The 17,587-nt window shown below is 54.0% G+C and overlaps 1 protein-coding gene across 5 annotated transcripts; it reads left to right on the forward strand.

The window, feature by feature from the left end:
- The first annotated feature begins 1,144 nt into the window (after positions 1-1,144).
- Positions 1,145-16,322, forward strand: ITGB7 (integrin subunit beta 7). 5 transcript variants are annotated; one of them, XM_064591195.1, is made up of 15 exons: positions 1,145-1,224; positions 5,842-5,889; positions 6,434-6,637; positions 8,362-8,563; positions 8,647-8,817; positions 9,550-9,791; positions 10,125-10,283; positions 10,601-10,696; positions 10,863-10,952; positions 11,988-12,134; positions 12,634-12,827; positions 13,201-13,887; positions 14,026-14,234; positions 14,543-14,700; positions 14,953-16,322. In XM_064591195.1, exons 3-15 carry the CDS (start codon positions 6,437-6,439, stop codon positions 15,031-15,033), a joined length of 2,637 nt encoding a protein of 878 aa, XP_064447265.1. In that variant the 5' UTR covers positions 1,145-1,224; positions 5,842-5,889; positions 6,434-6,436; the 3' UTR covers positions 15,034-16,322. The 5 variants fall into 5 exon arrangements, with proteins under 5 accessions (XP_064447265.1, XP_064447266.1, XP_064447267.1 ...); XM_064591196.1 differs by having other exon boundaries at positions 1,164-1,224; positions 5,842-5,918; XM_064591197.1 differs by lacking the exons at positions 1,145-1,224; positions 5,842-5,889 and having other exon boundaries at positions 13,201-13,424; positions 13,668-13,887.
- The last annotated feature ends 1,265 nt before the right edge of the window (positions 16,323-17,587 follow it).

Raw genomic sequence — 17,587 nt, forward strand, 5'->3', positions numbered from 1 at the left:
CCAGCAGCTGCACTCCTACCATCCACCTGCTGCTCACTGCACACCCATAGAGATAGACACTTGTCTAGGTGTGGTGACATGTCAGTCCCTGCCGCAGACCTGTGAACACAGATCTCCAGTCCAGCTCCTTCTCAAAGCTCCCTGTGGTCAGGTGTGGGCTGGGAGCGGGTATTCACACCCCCTTCTCCGTCCCAGGCTTCATCCTTGCCCCGGCTCCAGCGGCCATGCCCCTACCCTCGGCTTCTCCCATTCGCCTCCTCTGCGCCTTTCCCAGCCTCCACCGCCACCTTCTTGGCACAGTGGGCCCCCCCCCCAAGTCTCATTCTCTGAGCCTGGCCCTGTGTCTGTCTCCAACTTCCCAGCTGTCCAGACCTTGAATTTCTCAGCCTCTCCACTTCTCACCAAGCTCCTTCTCATCCACGGAGCCTATTATCAAGCCCTTAGGTTGTCCCGGGGTCTCTTGGAAGCCATTGATGTGAATTATCTCATTTAATTCTCGCAGCAATCCTCAGTTGCACGGGACCGGTGAGATGAGGCCACAGGAAGGCTAAGTAACTACTTAAGTTCCCACTGCTGTCATGAGAGAGCCAGGACTGGAGCTCGGGCAGCTTGGCCCCAGAGCCTATGGAGTTCAGCGGCCAGCATGATAGAGTGGGCACTGGGTTTTCAAAATTAGTGCCCATAGTCCCTAACATCCCCCCTTCCCAGTACTTACTGCCTCCATATGTCTGCCTTTCCTGTCATGTTCTTGTATGAAGAAGTGGAGCGGCCACATCAATTTAGGAAGTGGGCAGCCCAGGATGGAAACCCCACACCAGCCAGTTGCTAGCTATGTGGTCTTGGGCAAAGATTTTCATTTCTTACCTCTGAGTCGCAACATCTACCTTTCCTCTTAGCCTCTGCATCTGTAAAATTTGGGGGCTGGGGGGATATTAACCTGTGACTATGTCAGGGGTTAATTATAATATTGTGGTACGCCCAGCATGTAATAGGTGCTCAGTAGTCAGACAAGCTTCCTTGCTTCCTTCCAGATCCCTGTATCATCACCCCCCTCGGCTCAGTTCCACCCCTAGGGGCTCCACCTTCTCCTAGGTCAGTTACCCCACCACCCCGAAATCTCCTCCACCCCACCCCAGGGCGTGTCACTTCCTCCTCTGCAGCCTCCCAGATCAGTACACAAAGGCAACAACGGCTGCTAGAGGAAGGGCTGCTCTTCACATGCCCGTGAGTACCAGGGCACCAGCCCTCTGCCTCCTCTCCTTACCCGCCCAACCCCCCCAAGCCCCCCCCCAGGGAAGAGGGTTCCAGGCTCTGACCTGAAGACACCCAGGATCCGGCTGAGACTGGGGAAAGGCTCTGAACTCCTTTCTGCATTCCTAAGATCCTCTTCCCAGTTCCCTCCTCCAGTTTCTCAAGCTCTGCCCCCCCCAACCCCTACCCATCTCTCCTGCATGGGTTTCCCAAAAGTGGGGCTGGAGGGAGGCAAAGAAGGTAGGGGGTGTATGATTGATCACATCATTTGAGTGCCCGCCATGTGCCAAGGATTATGTCAAGGTGGGGCTCTCCCAGTCTGAGTCCCCAGCTGCTATAGCCCTGCTCCCAGTGCCCGGTGCTCAGCTCAGCTCTGCCAGTGGCACCTTGGCTGTGGATACCACAGCCCTGGAAGACCGTGGCCCAGTGGCTCAGTTCTCTTCCCTCCTCGTGCCACCGAATGGGCAGCAGAGGATTCCACTTGATTTGGGAGATCTGGATGGGTTGGGAAAATGCTGTTTCTCAGGTGCTGAAGGGGGATGTTAGGGTGTGTATTGGAGGCAGAATCGAGTCCAGGAAAATGGGACAATTACAGAGGGAAAGAAGGGAAGACAGAAGAAGAGCCCTGCAAGGGAAGAGAAAGGGGATCAGGTGGAGCCCACTGAAGCTGGTTGGGGGAAGGCATAACTTTTGATGATGATGGTGCTGGGGTTGGAGGGGAGGAAAGTGGCAAACAAACCGAGCCTCACCTGTCTTAATCCCTATTCGCTGTGTGACTGTGGGCAAGTCACTTATCACTCTGGGATTCAGGTTTCCATTTGTAAAAAGAGGGGGATGAAGTAGACAACTCTGCTGCTCTATGGCTAGGATAAGAGGGAAAAGGAAGTAAAACAAAGACCTGTAAAGAAGTGGAGAAGAGAAAAGCAGCAGAAAGATGTCACCAAAGTTTTGAATAGCTGGGGGGGAGGGGGAGAGAGACATTAACAGAAACAAGTAGCAGGTCGTGTACCCCCAAGTTAGCAAGAAGAGGGAAAACTGGGAGAAGGGGGTTGGGAAGTCCTGTGCAGGGAATCCCAGGGGCTCCTTTTAGGGGAGATGAGTGGGTTTGAGGTCTCTGGTTCTGTCCAATCCTGGGGGCCCCACCTTGACAGATGAGTCAAAACGGGACTTTGTGCTGCAGCATCACCTGCCTCCTCGACCACAGGCCTGCTGAGCAAGCAGGGTTGAGGTTACAGAGGCTGAGCCCTGGGCCGGCCTCGCACAGGAGGGGGCTCAGAGACATATACATACATACATACATATATATATATATATACACACTGCACCTGAGGGCCCAAGTGGTGGGGAGTGGGGAGCAGAACAGCTGAGGTCAACAGCTTGGCACCCCACCCCTTCCCCATGCTGTACAGAGAGAGCACCAGTCTGAATCTAGACCCAGGCGGGGGAGGATGCAGATGCGTCAGGCCAAGGATTTAGTTGGCCTTTCTCATACACACACCACTGGTGGGAATATAAACCGATACATTTGCTAAAGAGGTTATGTCAGTAATATGCGCCAACATTACAAATGATACCTATTTAGTGACCCCACAAATCCTCTTCCAGGGACTTTAAAAAAAATATGTTATTTATTTATTTGCCAGAGAGATCGAGGGAGAGCACAAGCAGAGGGTGCAGCAGGCAGAGGGAGAAGCAGGCTCCCCGCTGAGCAGGGAGCCCGAAGTGGGGCAGGATCCCAGGACCCTGGGACCACAACCCGAGCCAAAGGCAGATGCCTAACCGACTGAGCCACCCAGGTGCCCCTAAAATTTATCATTTTAGCCATTTTTAAGTGTGCATTTCAGTGGCATTAAGTACTTTTACAATGTTGTACAACCATCACCACTATCTAGTTCTAGAAGTTTTTCTTCACTCCAAAAGGAAACTGCCCAACAAGCAGTTATTCCTCATTCTCCCCTCTTCCTCAACCCCTGGCAACCACCATCTATTTTCTGTTTCTGTGAATTTGTCTAGTCAGAAGAGTTCACATGAACGGAGTCATACAATGTGTGGTCTTTTGTGACTGGTTTTGTTCACTTAGCATTGCGTTTTTTTTTTTTTTTTTAAGATTTTATTTATTTATTTGACACAGAGAGAGACACAGCGAGAAAGAGAGCACAAGCAGGGGGAGTGGGAGAGGGAGAAGCAGGCTTCCCGCCGAGCAGGGAGCCCGATGCGGGGCTCAACCCCAGGACCCCCGGGATCATGACCTGAGCCAAAGGCAGACGCTTAACGACTGAGCCACCCAGGCGCCCCTTAGCATTGCGTTTGCAAGATTCATTGAATCAGAGCATGTGTCAGGACTTCGTCCCTTTCTATGGCCAAATAATATTCCATTGTGTGGTTATAGCACATTTTGTTCATCCTTTCATCAGCGGATATGTTTCTACCTTGAGGCTATTGTGAATGGTACTGCTATGAACGTTCATGCACAAATTTTTGTTTTAATTAACTTACTGAGGATTTATCAAACTGTGTTGCACCATTTTACATTCCCACCAGCAATGTATGATGGTTCCATATTCTCCACATCCTCTTTTTCTATTTAAAAAAAATTTTATTATAGCCATTTACTGGGTGTGAAGTGGTATCTCACTGTGGTATTTCCCTGATGACTAATGGTGTTGTGCATCTTTTTCTGTGCTTGTTGGCCATCTGTCTATCTTCTTCAAAGAAATGTCTACGTAAGTCCTTTGCCGTTTAAAAATGGGGTGGTTTGCCTTTTTGTTGTAAGAGTTCTTTATATATTCTGGATACTTACGAGATATATGATTTGCAAATATTTCCCCCCTTTCTATAGCCTGTATTTTCATTCTCTCCATAGTGCTTTTTGATGCACAGAAGTTTTGTATTTATATATTTATATTTTTACGAAGTCCAATTGACCTATTTTTTGTTGTTGTTGCTTGTGTTTTTGATGTCATCGTTAAGAATCCATTGTCAAGTCCAAGGCCACAAAGATTTACCCTTCCATTTTCTTTTCTTTTTTTTTTTTTTAAGATTTTTATTTATTTATTTGAGAGAGAGAGACACAGCGAGAGAGGGAACACAAGCAGGGGGAGCGGGAGAGGGAGAAGCAGGCTTCCCGCGGAGCAGGGAGCCCGATGGGGGCTTGATCCCAGGACCCTGGGATCATGACCTGAGCCGAAGGCAGACGCTTAACGACTGAGCCACCCAGGCGCCCCGTACCCTTCCATTTTCTTCAAAGAACTTAGAGTTCAAGGACTTACATTTAGGTCTTTGATCCATTTTCAGTTAATTTTTGTATATGTTGTGAGGTAGGAGTCCAGCTTCCTTCCTTCACATGTGGATAGCCAGTCATTCCGCACCATTTGTTGAAGACTGTTCTCTCCCCATTGAATAGTTTGGCACCTTTGTTGAAAATCAGTCGGCCATAAATGGATGGATTTATTTCTGGACTCTCGATTTTATTTCATCGATCTATATACCAACCCTTATGCCAGTACCCCATTGTCTTGATTACTGTAACTTTCTAGTAAGTTTTGCAAGTGAGAAGTGAGAGTTCTCCAACTTCATTCTTTTTCAAGATTGTTTTGGCTGTTCAGGGTCCTATGCAATTCCATAGGAAGTATAGGATCAGCTTTTCCATCTCTGTAAAAAGAGGCCATTGCAATTTAACTTTTTGATTTTTAAAAAAGATTTATTTATTTATTTGAGAGAGAGCACATGCGCATGCAGGGGAGAGGGGCAGAGGGAGAGAGGGTGTCAAGCAGACGCTGTGCTGAGCACAGAACTGGAGGGACTTGGAGCTTGATCTCACGACCCTGATATCAGGACCCAAGCCGAAAACCAAGAGTCAGACACTTAACCGACTGCACCATCCAGGAGTTCCCTTAACTTTTTGATTTTTGAAGCCTGGTTATGGCTTGCTTACTCAAACTGTTAATTAATAAGTTTTTAACAATCAGACATTTGCCTAGTTCTCCCTAGAGGTCATTCCAGGAATTACCCTGCCTTCAGGCTCTTTCTTCAATCTGTATTTGCAAAGTACAAGAAAGAGAAAATTTTACCAACCGTGGCTTGCCTTCCTCCATTATCCCAGACCTTTAGAAAGTTTTCTTATGGTCTAATCTTTATTCCTTTTGCTACCATGTCAGCTACCTTCCCTGCCTCTTTCACACACTCCTTCATCAGCTTCAGCCTTCCTTCCTCTCATTCCTATTCCCTGACTTTCCTCCCTTAAATTTAGAACCCTTGATCCTCTTCATTTGTTTATTTTTTTAATGTTTTCTTTTCTCTCTCTTTTTTTTTTTAAGATTTCATTTCTTTATTTGAAAGAGAGAGAGACAGAGACAGAGACAGAGCATGAGCAGTGAGGAGGAGGCAGAGGGAGAGGGAGAAGCAGACTCCCCGTTGAGCAGGGAGCCTGACATGGGGCTCAGTTCCAGGACTCTGAGATCATGACCTGAGCCCAAGACAGACGCTCAACCTACTGAGCCACCCAGGCGCCCCTGTTCTTTCATTTAGAATCCAAGATTATGAAAGCTGCAAGGGCTGTCAGATTATTTATTTAACTCTCTCTCTTTACAGATGTGGAAACTAAGGCCCAGAGAAAAAGTCTGACCTGCCATACAGCCAGTGAGTCACTGAAGCAGGACCAGAACCTGGTCTGTTTCCTGTTCAGTTCTGTTTCCACTGTGGCTTTGAATCTTGGTCAATAGACCTGGGTGGGTGTAGACCTTAGTGCTTCTGGGCCTAGCCTCCAGACTCTTGTTAGGCCATTTTGCCCACCTTGGCCTAGTAAAATCTGCACACAGGCGGGACGGAGCTTCTCTGAGGCTCCTACCCAGGTGTGGTAGCTGCCTCTTCCTGACACTTTAAAGAAACCGCTGAATCCACAGGGAGACTATCAGGGGAGATAAAGAATTGGGGTAAAAAAAAAAAAAGAATTGGGGTAAAGCTTTTTTTTGTTTTGTTTTGTTTTCTTAAGTAAGCTCTACACCCAAGGTGGGGCTTAAACTCATCACCCTGAGATCAAGAGTTGCATGCTTTACCGACTAAGCCAGGCAGGCTCCCCTGAGGTAGAGTTTTGAGAGTGACAACCACAGGCTAAGTTTAGAGGACTGAGAGCTTGGAGGTCCTCCCTAAGGACCCACGTGTCCCCTTTTATATCCTATTGCAGGCCATGGTGGCTTTGTCCATGGTCCTTGTTTTCCTGTTGGTCCTGAGCAGAGGGGAGAGTGAATTGGATGCCAAGATCTCATCCCCCAAGAAGGCCACAGAATGGAGGGATCCCGAGCCATCCCTGCAGGGGTCCTGCCAGCCTGCCTCCTCCTGCCAGGAATGCATCCTCTCACACCCAAGTTGTGCATGGTGCAAGCAACTGGTAAAGATGAGCCTGTGGCCTTTGAACCTGCGTATGTGTACGTGCAGAACGGAGCTACGTGTGTGATTGTGGGGGCAAATGTGTGGTTTTCTGGGCGCACTCTGCAGTTCCGTGTGCGACTGAATGTGCGCACACAGGACTCCTGTGTGTGATTGTGTGTGTGTGTGCATACACATGCTTGCCAGGTTCCTGTGTGTGTATGCTTACGTATCTGTGTATTTGTGTATCTTTGGAGAAGACATGTGACCATAAATTTGGAGAAGTTATGTCCTCGCTGGAACTCCCGCTTGTGCAGAGGTAGAAGGAGCTGCGGCACTTGTATACATGCGAGAAAGTGTATTTGTCAGCTTGGGCGGCATAACAACATACCACAGACTGCTTGGCTTAAGCAACAGGAATTCATTTCTCACAGTTCTGGAGGCTAGGAATCCAAGATCAAGGTGCCAGCCCATTTGGTTCCTCGTGAGAGCCCTCGTCCTGGCCTGCAGTCGGGCTGTAGACAAGCTCTGGTGCCTCCTCTTATAAGGGCATTAATCCCATCGTGAGGGCTCTCCCTTCATGATCTCAGCTAACCCTAAGTTCTTCCCAGAGGCTCCATCTCCACATGCCATCATCACATTGAGGGCTAGTCCCTAGCAGAAAGTGTGTGACTGGGTTTCTGAGTCTGTGTTGGGCATGCGTGTGCATAACGTTCCTAAGGTATGTAGCTTCCTGTGGCTGGGACAGTAGAAGGGAAGGAGGTAGAAGTGTGTAGGCTTTGGAGGACAGGTTTGATCTACCTAAGTGGCCAAGGAGGATGCTGGGGAGTGGGTGTTTCCCTGGCTGGTCAAACAAGGCGGTTCTTTGTTTGTGCCTTAAAGAGACAGGGCTCATGGAGTGGCAGAGCATGGTGGGTACCTGAGCTGGGGGTGGGGGCAGAACTGTCTCTCCCACAGGAAGACGGAGAGTTAGATCAGAGATGAGGGCAACCTCGCTAGAAGGCAGAGCCACAGAAGCTGAGCGGAGGCTGAGCCAGCCCAGGAGAAAGGCATGTTGTGAATCTGGGAGGACCGGAAGAGGAGATTCCGAGTCAGCACCAGGCAGAGAGCAGGGAGGTGCCAGGCAGACAGGCAGATATGTGTCTGCCTCCTTCAATCTCTGGGCCTAAGGCAGGCACCTGGGCCAGCTGAGAAGCCATTGTAACCATTTCCTTCCTGGGCCACTTTCCAGCCAGTCCCAGAGGTACCAGACACACTGGGGTGGGATGTGTGGGGGAGAGTCTCCTCTTCTGTCCCGTCCTTCTGTCCCTGTCCTTCCCCTTCCCGGGGAACTTAGCCTGGGTCTTACTTAGCCTGACCCGCTTTCCCGTTCTGGCCTGGGCATGCAGGAGAGGTTGGACTAGGAGGCCAGGCTCCTCCTTTTCTTGTGGTAGTGAGGTCCCTGAGATCTCAACAGGAAGTCTGTGGCCCTGGGGTGGGGGTGAGGGTGGGGGGAGGAGAAGGTAGATGGCTAGGGCAAGGGGGTTATCTAGATAAGCAGCGGGGAGGTGGGGTGCTAGAGGAAGTGGGCTCTGACCAGAAGGACAGGACCAGGTTGGAGGGGGCTGTGGGGGGGCCGGGGAGGGGAGGGCATCCGCGGGGCTCAGGGACCTGTGGGGGGGTGGTTGGGAGCGGCCTGGATCGCAGGGGCTGGGGGGGGGGTTCCCTGGGGGACCAGAGTCCCGACGCGCCTCCCCTTGGGCTCAGAACTTCACCGCGTCGGGGCTGGCCGAGGAGCGGCGCTGCGGCCGGCGACAGGAGCTGCTGGCCCGCGGCTGCCCCCCGGGGGAGCTGGAGGAGCCCCGCGGCCGGCTGGAGGTGCTGCAGGACCAGCCGCTGGGCCCGGGCACCCGCGGCGAGGGGGCCACGCAGCTGGCGCCGCAGCGGCTCCGGGTCACGCTGCGGCCCGGTGAGTCCCCCCGGCGGGGCGGGGGTGGGGGGGGCGGCGGGGGGTGGGGGGGCCGGGCTGACGCCCGCCCGCCCGCCCCGCAGGGGAGCCGCAGCGGCTCCGCGTGAGCTTCCTGCGGGCCGAGGGCTACCCGGTCGACCTGTACTACCTCATGGACCTGAGCTACTCCATGAAGGACGACCTGGAGCGCGTGCGCCAGCTCGGGCACGCCCTGCTGCTGCGGCTGCAGGAGGTCACGCACTCGGTGCGCATCGGTGAGCGCCGCGCCGCCCCGCCCCGCGCCCCGCCGGCCCTCGGCCTCCCCCCTGCAGAAGCCCGGGGCCCTACCCGCCCTCTCCCAGTTTTTAACAGACCTGCCCAGGCCACACGTGTCGGCGTCTCTTCCCCAAGACGGTCCTCTTCCAGGACGGCGCTGGAGGGGATTTAGGAGACTGTCCAGTAGGAGCACTCATTCTACAGGAGGGACATGACTGAGTCCCAGAGTCTGGCCAGACGGGGTTCAGACAGCTCCCAGGGGTCAGACAGTGCACCCTGGATCTACCAACCCAGATACTGCCCTGACGCCTGCGTCTCAGCCCTGTCTGGGTCTCTCGGACAAGGGCTAAAGGCCACTGTCCCTGGCTGCGCGTTCTGCGCTCGCATCTCCCTGGCTCAAGATGCCCTCCTTTGCCTCCCGCTACACCCTACACCCTCTCCTTCTTCCTCCGGAGACCCTGCCTGACCTCCACTGTGTCCTCCGCTTGATCCCCTCCTGCCCCCACTGCCCTGAGCCAGGGATCCAACCCCTTTGCCCCGGCCAGGTACTCGGTCCCTGCGCGCCAGGAGCACTGGCTCTCCTTATCTTCTCTACTCCTCTGTGACAGTCCCCCTGACCGCGCCCCACTGCTTCCCATGGACCTCTGCCTTCTGAGTCCTCAGCAGCGGCCCTTCCACCCGGCTGCCGGCCAGTGACTTCTGGCACAGCCCTCATGATGCCCCCCTCCCAGGCTTTGGCTCCTTCGTGGACAAAACGGTGCTGCCCTTCGTGAGCACGGTGCCCTCTAAACTTCGCCACCCCTGCCCCACCCGGCTGGAGCGCTGCCAGCCCCCCTTCAGCTTTCACCATGTGCTGTCCCTGACCGGGGATGCGGAGGCCTTCGAGCGGGAGGTGGGGCGCCAGAACGTGTCTGGCAACCTGGACTCCCCCGAAGGTGGCTTCGATGCCATTCTGCAGGCTGCACTCTGCCAGGTGAGGAGGCGGGGAGGGCATCTGAGTCTGAGGCACTGTTTGGGGCCAAGACTGCCCCCTAGGGTCGTGCAGTGCCCAATTCTAGGGGTGCCCTTTGTACCATAGTTCCTGTAGTTTGCATATTCATTTTAAACAATTACCTGGTGGATTGGAGTCCAATATGTTGAGGAAGAGGCATGGCTTTCTAATTCATAAGAAGGCCTCTGCTAGCAGCAACCCTGTTTGGGGGGATACTGGAGACAGGGGAATACTCAAACTGACTCAGAATGAGGCTGGCAAATCCGTGGCTCGTGGAGCCCAGGGGCACAGCCTACGTCCAACCCCCAACCCCAGGAGCGGATTGGCTGGAGAAATGTGTCCCGGCTGCTGGTGTTCACTTCAGATGACACATTCCACACGGCTGGGGATGGGAAGTTGGGTGGCATTTTCATGCCCAGCGACGGGCACTGCCACTTGGACAGCAATGGCCTCTATAGTCGCAGCCCAGAGTTTGTGAGTCCCCAGCCTTGCCCCACCCCTCCCTAGCTGAGCTCCCCCTTCCTCTACGCCCAGGACCCCCACCCCTACCTCCTTCTCCTTACCAGTGTCCGCCCTGCTCTCTCCCCCAGCAGCTCCTCTTCTCCATGTCCCCCCACTGCTCAGACAGAAACCTGTGTCACCCCACTCCGAGCCCCTCCCTCCTCCTTGCTGAGCCTCCGGGGTTCCTCTAGCTGGTAGAACCCTGGTTCCCGGATTTCCTGGGCGGAGGGCACCTTGGATGTTGTGGGGGAGAGCGGCGGTGCTCACCTTGTCCCCGCTCCCCTGCCCAGGACTACCCCTCTGTGGGTCAGGTAGCCCAGGCCCTGTCTGCGGCAAACATCCAGCCCATTTTTGCTGTCACCAGTGCCACGCTGCCTGTCTACCAGGTGAGAACTGGCTGAATGCCAGACCTTCCCGCCACGAGCCTTTCTCAACTCCCTCAAAGACCCATTCTCTAACTTCCTGTACGCCCTCGCCCTCCTTCCAGACCCCCCAGAAGCCCACTTCCCTCTAACTGTGACCCACCATTTCTCTCGACTCCTCATAACCCAGGAGCTGAGTAAGCTGATTCCTAAGTCTGCAGTGGGGGAGTTGAGCGAGGATTCCAGCAACGTGGTGCAGCTCATCATGGACGCTTATAATGTGAGGGGCTGGGACTGGGCAGCATGGCGAGGGCGGGCACCGGAAAGGGGCCCTCAGGGGAGGTGGCAGAACTAAGACAGACTGATCACTGTTTGGTGTAGCTCTCCACAGCTCCTACCTACAGTTTGCCTATGGCTGTCATTCATCGTTCACTCACCCAGTCTGACTTTTTTTTTTTTTTAAGATTTTATTTATTTATTTGACAGAGACAAAGTGAGAGAGGGAGCACAAGCAGGGGGAGTGGGAGTGGGAGAGATGCGGGGCTCAATCCCAGGACCCTGGGATCATGACCTGAGCTGAAGGCAGACGCTTAACCATCTGAGCCACCCAGGCACCCCCAGTCTGACATTTGTAAATCTGGTGTCTGGCTTGCGCAGAGCACGGAGCCCTGCTCTGGGCAAGGAAGGAAAGGAACATTCATTGAGTTGGTATTTCGTGCCAAGCACTGTCCTAAGTGCACGTGCTGTTTGCCATCTCATTTACCCCACTAAACCCCTGTTTGCTAACGATTAGCATCCCCATTTTATAGATGGGGATATAGACACAGGAGGCTGAAAATAGATAATAGACAGAAGGGCTGGCATTCATGCCCCAGTCGATCCATACATAAAGAAACATCTGGAGCCTACTTTCACTGAGCTTACAAATAATTCAGAGACATTCTTCACAGGAACCACAGAATTTTACAGGTAGAAGGAACCATAAAGATCCTTAAGTGTTTCTTGGGCTTAGCTCTGTAGCCATGCCGTAGACTTCTTATGACAGGGATCACATCCTAAAGCCACGGTGAGAAAAATCTGAGACAGTATCCAATTTCCCAGGGCAAATTCAATTGAAAGACTCTGCCCTTGAGCCCTTTACGTGCACAGATTATATATCCTGATTTGGGGTTTGAGAAGCAGCCGCTGCACGTTGCAAGGGGCCCCACGGTGGGCCGAGGGCAAGGTTATGGCGGAATTTGAAATGGCTGGAGAGGGCACGAGGTGGGGTTGGAGTCCTGCCTTCACGTGGTTACTCACTGTCTCCCTTCCACAGAGCCTGTCATCCACGGTGACCCTCGAACACTCTCCACTCCCTCCGGGGGTCCACATCTCATATGAATCTCAGTGTGGGGATCCTGAGAAGAGGGAGAGTGAGGCTGGGGACCGGGGCCAGTGCAACCACGTCCGAACCAACCAGACGGTGAGAGCCAGCCGAGATAGGCAGAAGGAAGGAAGTGGGGGTGGGGGAGGGAAATTGAAGCAGGCAGGAAAAGATGGGGGGCAGACACAGAGAACAATGCAAAAGCATGGGGTAGTTCTCCATCCATCCTTTCTAAAAGGGTTTAATGAGTGTCTTCCTCCAGTGGGTGTCTAAGAGATGGGTGTTAGCATGATCCTATCCCTTAATTTCTTAAGGAATAGGTTCTGGAGGATCAATAGGTTTGGGGTGTGTGTGTGTTTTGGGGTGTGTGTGTGTGTGTGGACACAGGACCTTAAGTCTGATTTCTGCCCACATTGTCCTCAGGTGAATTTTTTTGGTGTGTGTGTGAGTGTGTGTGTGTGGACACAGGACCTTAAGTCTGATTTCTGCCCACATTGTCCTCAGGTGAATTTTTTTTGGTGTGTGTGTGTGTGTGTGTGTGAGTGTGTGTGTGTGGACACAGGACCTTAAGTCTGATTTCTGCCCACATTGTCCTCAGGTGAATTTTTTGGTTACTCTCCAAGCTACCCGCTGCTTCTCAGAGCCCCATCTTCTGAAGCTGCGAGCCCTTGGCTTCTCAGAAGAGCTGATTGTGGAGTTGCACACGCTGTGTGATTGTAACTGCGGGGACACCCAGCCCCAGGCTCCCCACTGCAGTGATGGCCAGGGGCTCCTACAATGCGGGGTATGCAGGTGAGGCTCCAGCTTCCTTTCACCCATGTGGCTCCCCACACATGACTGAGCCCGATGTTCTTCTTCTCCCTTCTATCCTCCCACTGGCGTCTCTAGACATCTTTTTCCAGCCATCCCAAGACTCCACCCCGATTTTCATCTGAAGCTTCCCAGATATGCCAAGACCCTCCCCTCCACCAGAACCCCCTCCACTCTTCTTCTTGGCGCTCAACCATACACCAGCATCCCTCCAGCCACTCATCTCTCTTCAACTCTTTTGAGAGCTTAGGTTTAGAGGATCCTGGGAAAGATAGGTCAAGGGATGGTCAAACCCTCTGACCCACCTTCCCGTTGCCTGGCTCTGCCTGACTCGGCCTCCGCCTTCCCCTCCCAGCTGTGCCCCCGGCCGCCTGGGTCGACTCTGTGAATGCTCTGAGGCTGAGCTGTCCTCCCCGGATCTGGAATCTGGGTGCCGGGCCCCCAACGGGACGGGGCCCTTGTGCAGCGGGAAGGGACGGTGTCACTGTGGACGCTGCAGCTGCAGTGGACAGAGCTCCGGGCGTCTGTGCGAGTGTGACGACGCTAGCTGTGAGCGCCACGAGGGCGTCCTCTGCGGAGGTACCTGCAGACTTTGGGAGAAGGGTGGGGGCGCAGAGTGGCTCCCATGGGTATTTAGGCTCTGGGAACTTCATGGCCCTAAGGGCAGGTATCGAGGATTCTGGGGTAGGAGTTGCAGGTGCCTGGCCCACTTGGGAGGGAGCTGGATGCACAGGAGCAGACCAGCTCCAGGCAGCCCGTGGTGGCACGTGATGCCAGTGTGTGAAGAGTACGGGTGTCAGCCCGTGCGTGGCTCTGCCCCAGGCTTTGGCCGCTGCCGATGTGGATTGTGTCACTGTTACGCCAACCACACGGGCAGAGCGTGCGAGTGCAGTGGGGACACGGACCGCTGTATCAGTCCCGACGGCAATCTCTGCAGTGGGCACGGACGCTGCCAGTGCAACCGCTGCCAGTGCTCGGACGGCCACTTCGGCGCCCTCTGTGAGCAGTGCCCAGGCTGTGAGACGTCCTGCGAGAGATACAGGTGAGGCCTCGGGCCCGGCAGCCTGGGAGCAGGGGCGCAGCGGGGCTTGCTGAGCCACTCCCACCGGCCCACTCCTTCCTGCCGGGTAGCGTGGGTGACAGCTGCCCAGCTGGTAACCTCTTGGTGTCCACCGGACAGGGACTGTGCGGAGTGTGGGGCCTTTGGGACTGGTCCCCTGGCCCTCAACTGCAGCAGGGCTTGTGCCTCTGCCAACGTGACTCTGACTTTGGCCCCTATTCTGGATGATGGCTGGTGCAAAGAGAGGACCCTGGACAACCAGCTGTTCTTCTTCCTGGTGGAGGAGGAAGCCGAAGACAAGGTCGTGCTGAGAGTGAGACCCCAAGAGAGTAAGTGGGCAGGGATGCCGTGGACATGCCGAAGGGAGCCCTGGAAGTTTGACGGGTAGGGCCTCAGAACTCTGGGGCTGGGGAGGTGGAGAGAATGGGAAGCCAGGCTAGGGGCTGAAGTAGAGCAGTGAGTCCAGGCAAAAGTGGAGGCGATGGGAGACTTAGAGGAGACTTGGCCACTGAGGATAACCTTGGCCACTGCCGGGTTCCCTTTGTTTTCAATGACAGGCAGGGACGGGGAGGCTGGACACACTGTGGGCAACTGTCCACCAATCCGCATGCCCCGCTGTGTTGTTTCTTGTCCGTAGGAGTAGATCACACCCAGGCCATTGTGCTGGGCTGCATGGGGGGCATCGTGGCAGTGGGCCTGGGGATAGTCCTGGCTTACCGGCTTTCTGTGGAAATCTACGATCGCCGAGAATACAGGCGCTTTGAGAAGGAGCGGCAGCAGCTCAACTGGAAGCAGGTGGGGAGACTGCCTTGTACCCTACTGGGCTCTCCCTGGGTAGGACCTCTTTGCGCTCTGCTTCCCATCCCACCCTCAGCCCTGACTCCTTCCACCTAGGCTATCCCCCTCACCTCTGTCTGTGCCTCCTCTGCCCCACCCCCTGCTAACGTCCATCAGCTCTTGGGGCGCTGCTCAAGCTCGAGGTTGGCCTCAGGGTTAGGTAAAGAAGACCTGGGACTTTTCCTCATCGTTTCCAACCTCGCCCCCCAGGACAGCAATCCTCTCTACAGAAGTGCCATCACGACCACGGTCAACCCCCACTTTCAGGAGGCAAGGAGTCCCCTTCTCTGAAGCGGGGGGAGGAACACTCCTCCCAGGGCTCTTCTTTCTTCTCAGCAGCCTGGTAGGGGACTACTGAGGAATGGTCACCACCTACTTCATTCTGACACCCGAGGGCTGCCTACCCCCGCAGCCTCGCTTCCCTACCTCACGAGTGGCGGTCAGCCCCTGCGCCCCCGTATACAATAAAGACTCTTACCTCAGAGCATAGCGGTCATCTTGCTTTACCCACGGCCAGAGCAGCCTGTGCAGCCTGGGCCTCGGTCCTCCCCCCAGCACCTGAGGGTGGGAGGCTGGCTCTAACCCGACGTGCAGGACACGCAGGAAGCGGCCGCTGGGGGTGGGCTGTTCAATCCCCAGGCTCTGCTGATGCAGAAGGGCTGCAGAGCCACACGCTGGTACCCTAACCTCATTCTGTTCTGGCGTGCGTGTTTTGTTTTTCTTATTCGGAAGTGATATCCTGTTTTTACTTCCACTTGTTGCTCTTCTGTGGAGGGGAGTTTTAAACGGTGGTTTCCAGGATGCTGGACGTTTGGGGTGGTTATATTTGGGGGGAAAACGGAAAACCGCTTTGGCCCCAAAGAAGCAGCTTTCCCAAAAAAAGAGATAGTATGTAGAAAAGCCCCATTTTCTTTTTATTTAAATATCCTAAATATATCACGAAGGAACATACACTGCACTTTAATGGTAAAAAGATACAAGTTTATAACATCTTATAAAAACTACCATTTAAAAGTGATCTTGTTCATTTGATATTCCCCTCCCCCCATAGCAAAATAAGTATATTAAAAAAAAAGAAAGAGAGAGAGGGAGGGAGAGGGCAGAGAGGAAGAGTTGGAAGGGATTAAGATAAAAGCCCCAGGACTGCAGCAGAGGCAAAGAGCGTCTGGGGAGAGGGTTAGAAGTTGTGGCGGGACCCCCCACATCTCATTTAACCCTCCAATGTCAAGCCATAGGGCACAATCAGTAGCTATGTGATGAAAGAGGCTGTTGGGGGGGCGGACGGAGAAGAATTGGGGTGCAGGGAAGGGCAGGGCTGGTAGGGCCCCGTACAAGGGCCCCCCCAGAACTGGTGCTCTTTCCCAGGTCCCCAAATTCCACGTCCTGGTCTCTGAGAGCCTGCCCTAGCTCCCTTTCCCTTCACTCCAAATGCACCTGAGGCATCTGTCCAGTGCTAGACCCCACCAGCTGAGGAGGGCTGGGGCGTTGGGCCCAGAAGCCTCTGCAGCGCTCTTCGTCTGTGGTTTCCCTAGGGCATAAGTGGGGCTTCTGGGCCCTCTGGGAGGCTGAATCACTCCTTTCACCTCTTTGCTCCTCTCTCCTCACACATCCTTGGCCCCAGAACCTCAGCACCTGGACAACTGAACTAAGCACCTACCTGCTCCTGAGTTGCCTCCACACCCAATCCTTGGCAGGGGTGCTTCCAGTATGGCTCTTTCCACATCTGCTCACAAATTCCCTCTCCCTCCCACCCCGGCAGGAGGCTGAGGCTGTGGGGGGCCACGGCACACTGTGACCTAAGCACACATCCGCACACGTAGGGGCATAGGTCACTCAGGGGATTCTCGCCACACACACTCCGATCCTAAACAGATTAGCTGCAAGTGGCAGGGAATGAAGCCTCCTATTTTCAAAAGTGCTCGTGGGAGAGGTTTTCTAAATGTAGCTTCCTTCCAGGAATATATTCCCAGAAGTAAATGATAAATTCCAGCCCCAGCAGAGGTCTCTAACAGGCAAGGGGCTCGCTCACACACGGGAAGATACCCGGCTTGCAGGGACCACAGGGCAGCTTCAGGGACTGAGGTCTAGGCCCTGGACCATAGCAAATGCAGGTGCCAGCATAAAACTATAGGAGCACAGGCAGCAAACACTGCCCAGTGTCTCTGCCAAAGGACCTCAGGAGCCATCGGAGCAAGTCTGAAGGGTGCCATACCTTTCTTTCCCCGAAATCCTCACATTTCAGAGGTACAGAGCCCCCCACCCCCCTCCCGCACACCTGACAGCCAGGAGCTTTCTGCTGCTGTTCCTACATCTAGGAAATGAAGTTACACTGCCTGGAGCTGCCATCTTAGATCCCCACTGACAGCGTGGTCAGGTTCACCAAGCCTCCATGATTATTCCATGATTACTCCCCTCTACAGGTCAGGGCAGGCCACAGTGGGGGCCAAACCCCAGAACCTTCCACAGCAGGCAGAGGATTTTTTATTTCACATTAGAAAATTCATGTTTACAAGCTTTGACTTGAGTTAAACACCCTAACCAGCCTGCTGAATCAACCCCCCAAAAACCTCTCCAAAACAAAGCCCTTCACTCCCCTAAATCAAGTTCCTCAGCTGGGACCTCAAGCACCCTCAGATTTGGTGGTGGTGGTGGTGGGGGCTGTTTCATGCTCATCCTCCCCTGAGTTGAGGGCCAGAGAAGGGTTTGGCTCAATAATGTGCCATCTCCAAGCATACAAACACAAGCACACATTTCAATGAACACACTCAAGCGTGTGCACGCACACACACACACACACGCACACACACGCACACACACACACCCCTGATCACTTTTTTGGGGGTGG

The sequence above is a fragment of the Mirounga angustirostris genome, unplaced genomic scaffold (assembly GCF_029215605.1).
Source record: "Mirounga angustirostris isolate CCGP_5_RB_7025 unplaced genomic scaffold, mMirAng1.0.hap1 SCAF_5, whole genome shotgun sequence".
In the NCBI taxonomy this organism is placed as follows: Eukaryota; Metazoa; Chordata; class Mammalia; order Carnivora; family Phocidae; genus Mirounga; species Mirounga angustirostris.

Bases quoted from the DNA above. Each gene is read 5' to 3' on its own strand.
- ITGB7 (XM_064591195.1), top strand. From the start codon at position 6,437: ATGGTGGCTTTGTCCATGGTCCTTGTTTTCCTGTTGGTCCTGAGCAGA. The intron at 6,638-8,361 runs GTAAAGATGAGC...CCTTGGGCTCAG, and splicing joins GTGCATGGTGCAAGCAACTG to AACTTCACCGCGTCGGGGCT. The intron at 14,701-14,952 runs GTGGGGAGACTG...CTCGCCCCCCAG, and splicing joins AGCAGCTCAACTGGAAGCAG to GACAGCAATCCTCTCTACAG.